This window comes from Phaseolus vulgaris, chromosome 3 (assembly GCF_000499845.2).
Source record: "Phaseolus vulgaris cultivar G19833 chromosome 3, P. vulgaris v2.0, whole genome shotgun sequence".
NCBI lineage: Eukaryota > Viridiplantae > Streptophyta > Magnoliopsida > Fabales > Fabaceae > Phaseolus > Phaseolus vulgaris.
The window spans coordinates 7395110-7399522 of NC_023757.2; the positions used below are offsets into that span (position 1 = coordinate 7395110).

General features: G+C 37.7%; 1 protein-coding gene across 1 annotated transcript; it reads left to right on the forward strand.

Annotated features, from left to right (window-relative positions):
- The first annotated feature begins 468 nt into the window (after positions 1-468).
- On the forward strand, positions 469-3476 carry LOC137806507 (formin-like protein 4). The gene is made up of 2 exons (XM_068606669.1): positions 469-1957; positions 2049-3476. Exons 1-2 carry the CDS (start codon positions 849-851, stop codon positions 3268-3270), a joined length of 2331 nt encoding a protein of 776 aa, XP_068462770.1. The 5' UTR covers positions 469-848; the 3' UTR covers positions 3271-3476.
- The last annotated feature ends 937 nt before the right edge of the window (positions 3477-4413 follow it).

Consider the following 4413-nt stretch of genomic DNA (forward strand, 5'->3'; position numbering starts at 1 on the left):
CATTAAAATAGTAAAACCTGTCAAATTCTCACCTAAATGATGAAACAAGAAAAAAAAAGAGAGGATAAATTAGAAGTTAAGTGCAAAGTAAGAAAGTGAGAGGACTTGAAAAGTTGTGTGCATTTGTGCATTAGATTAAGAAACAGATATAATAATTCTGATGGCCGTCCAAGGAAGGAAAAGAAGAGAATCCAAGGCAAAGTTTTAAGCAAAAGGAAAAAGAAATGGTGAAAATGTCTCTTTGTGAGGGCCATTGCCTTCTCTCTCTCAACTAAAAGCCAATTCGGTGAGCCACTGTACTCAATTCTCAACATTAAATACTCCAAATGGCTCCACCACCACTATTAATTCACAACTAATTCCTTCAGCCAGAAAGTTAAAAGTTCCATAATGGAATTGGTTCCTTTTCTTCTTACTTTAAACCTTCATCATCTATAGTTTAATAAGAGTTGTTAGTTATAAAATTGCACATCACAACCAAGTCAAAATTGTGAAGACTGTACTACAAGTTCTTGGCAAAAACAAAGGCATTGAATCACGATAGCACCACATCATTCACTTGATGTTTGACAAAGTAAACCTTTCCCTTTCCAACCAGCTGCATTGCATGTCCATTTATGACACACACCAACACCGACTCTTCCATATCCAAACAAATCATCCCTCTACACCGCTTCCCGGAACAACAACTGCAAGTAACCGCTTCCACTGTTTTGAAACTGTCAGCCAACTAAATCAACTATCTTTAGACAAAGAAGGACAAAAAACTTGCACTTATCAATGAACACAAAAACCAGAACATCATAGTTTTCTCACAATCTTCCTTTCCTCGCTTTGTGCCTTTCAATATGATGCTTCAATCCTTCCCTTTTCTGACCCTTTTTTTTCTTTTACTTCTCAACACTTTCTCAATACCAACCTGTCATTGCCAAACCACCACTTCTCCTCCTCAGAACATTGAAACTTTCTATCCAAATCAAACTTCAGCACCTCAGCAACCCGAGACATCACCACAGACTCAACCACCTCCACCACCAACTGATAACACAGCACCTGCCCGTGGCTCTTCCGGTGGTAAGATAGCCAAGGCGGTGGCTGCAACTGCCGCCAGCACCATAGTTTTTTGTGGTTTGGTTTTCTTTTTGGTGCAGAGGTGCTTGAGGGCCAGAAAGAGAAAGAGAGAGGTGATAAGTAACACTGCTTCTGGTGGAGATAATCGTGTTGTGCCTCAGGGAAATGGGTTTGAGAGAATTGATGGAAATGTGAAGGGGTTGATTGTGGATGAGGATGGTTTGGATGTTGTTTATTGGAGAAAGCTTCAAGGGAAGAACTCTAACAAGGATCTACATAAGGAGGTTTTGAGTAGTCCCAGAAACAAAGAACAAGAAGATGGGCATGATGAAAATGATGTGAAGAAGTCTAAGTCCGTCCAAGAAGTTCCTCTCCTTAGAGGGAAATCTTCAACTTCCCACTTGAATGTATCTCCAGAAGAGGATGAACCATACAGATTTTCACCAATTTCTTCTCCTGCTGCTTCTGTTCCTACCACTTCTACTCTTCCTTCATCAGCTGGGGTTGTTATCAAGGGTGCTCAGAAACCAGACTCTCCAACTCGGCCATCAACTCCACCCCCTCCAATTTCACCATCAACACCTTCATCCTCTATTTCTATTTCAGCAGTTCCGAAAGCGAATAATCCTGTGCCGGCACCTCCCCCTCCCCCAATCCCAGCCAGAAGGAGTCCAGCACCACCTCCTCCTCCTCCTCCTTCCTCATCAAAACCACCACCTGCTCCCATTGAAATTCCGGCTGTTAAGCAAAGAAACTCTTCAGGAAAAGGCATCCCAGAAACCAGCAATGACCAAGTGAAGCTGAAGCCTCTGCATTGGGATAAGGTGAATACTAATAATGCTGATCACTCCATGGTTTGGGACAAAGTTGATCGTGGCTCTTTCAGGTAATCCTCATGTGTTATGTTTTGTAAAATAAAATGTACATTTTGATCATTCCAGCTTAGACTTTACTGATCATCCAACACAATACTTCAGGGTTGATCAAGATCTCATGGAAGCTCTCTTCGGTTATGTGGCGACCAACCGGAAATCTCCCAAGGGAACAAGTCACTCAGCCATTCCAAGCAAGGATGCCTCAGCTACATCTGCAAAAATTTTCCTTCTTGACCCGAGAAAATCACAGAACATTGCTATTGTTCTCAAATCTATTGCAGTCTCAGTAGGTGAAATTGTAGATGCACTCACTGATGGTAAGGGCCTCAAACCAGATACCCTTGAAAAGCTTGCTAGAGTTTCCCCAACAGAAGAAGAGCAATCTCTTATCCTTGAATACAAAGGAGACCCAGCAAGACTTGCAGCAGCTGAATCTTTCCTTTATAATATCCTCAAAGCTGTTCCCTCAGCTTATAAGCGCTTGAATGCAATGCTATTCAGGTTGAACTATGACTCTGAGATTCAAGAAACCAAGGAATCTCTGCAGACCATTGAACTGGGATGTAAGGAGCTTAAAAGCAAAGGACTCTTTGTGAAGCTTCTTGAAGCAGTGCTCAAGGCAGGAAACCGAATGAATGCAGGAACTGCAAGGGGCAATGCACAAGCTTTCAATTTGGTTTCTCTAAGGAAACTCTCTGATGTTAAGAGCACCGATGGAAAAACCACATTACTTCACTTTGTGGTTGAAGAGGTAGTTCGTTCTGAGGGAAAACGGGTTGCACTTAACCGCAATGACAGCCTGAGAAGTAGCAGCAGTAGGAGCAGCAGCAGTAGCAGCAATGGAAACTATGAGAATAATGCTGCTTCAACTGAACTGATAGAAAGGGAATATGTGACACTAGGATTGCCAATTGTAGGAGGGATCAGTTCTGAGTTATCCAATGTTAAGAAAGCAGCACAAATAGATTTTAACAATTTAGTGAGTTCAATCTCAGCCCTCTCAACCCGGTTAGTCAAAGTTCAAGAACTGGTTTCCTTGTGTGAGAATAGTGAAGGAGGACATTTTGCAAAAGAAATGGATCATTTTCTTAGAAAGGCTGAGGAAGAGCTGAAATTATTGAGGGAGAAGCAAACAAGTGTATTGCAGCTTGTCAATAAAACAACACAGTATTATCAAGGAGGAGCTTCAAAAGAAACTGCAGAAGACAATCTTCAATTGTTTCTCATAGTGAAGGATTTTCTGGGAATGGTTGATCAAGTTTGCATTGAGATTGCACGTGACAAGCAGAAAAGGAAATTTCCTCCAAGGGCCATTTTTGGGTAGTCATCATCACTGTTATGAAATCTTCAAGTTGGTGTAACAATTCTTGAGCAAATTTAAATTCTGGTGCATATATGTTGGATTCCTTAAGCATCAACCAGAACATGGTTACTTTTTTCTGCTGTATATACTCTTGTAATTTGTAATTTTGGAGAAATGGATTTATTTAAATTTTTTCAGACAAGAATTAAAATATGAGATATGCAAAAGTTCATAGAATTAATAACTGGTATAGTGTTATAAACATGGTTAGTGTATATAATTGAATGAGTTAATAATAGCCGTGAGAAAAGAGAAAAAAAAAAGATTGCAGAGTTGACTTGGCATAGATAACATGTCAGAAGCAGAGAAGAAATTTGGTGAAAAACAAAAGTTGACCTCAAGAGCCAACGGAATCCATGTCATAAACGATTATTTTATTCGCCAAGAGACTTATTCACATTGCTACCAACCTCTCACCAAATAAAATTTGCTGTTAACCACTCCTTCACGCGAAACACTAAATTTGGCATCACAATTCATAAAATAAATTCCAATGGACAACCATTTCAACAATTCTTCTCATTAGGTGGTTTTCACAACTACACCTGCATTTAAAATAAATTCCCTATAACATTTCCAACAGAAAAAAAACAAAATAACTTTTTCTAAAAACTAAAATTAATTTATAAAAGCTCTTTTATATTAACTTCTTTAACTCACTCGAAACATAAAAAACAAACATGAACACGAAAAACAAGAAATAGTATATTTGTTAGCACAAAAAAAAATATAATACATTTATTAATTTACTCATTAAGAGATTTATGCGCAGCAAGTTATAACAAATATTGTATTAATATTTACAATATAATACATTATATTTATCTTTAACGTTTTATAAATTTTGCATTTTATTATTGTAACAAAATAAAATAAAAATATCAATAATAAATAAATAAATTTATTTTTCCACTAGTTTTACTTATTTTATTCAATTCAAAACAATACCTCTTTTCCCTCTCTTTTTTTTCTTTCTTTTATTCACTACCTTACTTTCCCTCCATAGAAGTTATTTTCTGACTTAAGCATAGTAAATTTTGGTTATCTTATAAGAAAATTATTTCTTTTTTTCTCCAAAAAATACCATTATCCATTAAGTACATT

Excerpts from the sequence above, each read along its gene's own strand:
- LOC137806507 (XM_068606669.1), top strand. The coding sequence starts at position 849 with ATGATGCTTCAATCCTTCCCTTTTCTGACCCTTTTTTTTCTTTTACTT. Across the intron at positions 1,958-2,048 it reads GTTGATCGTGGCTCTTTCAG|GGTTGATCAAGATCTCATGG; the intron begins GTAATCCTCATG and ends ACAATACTTCAG.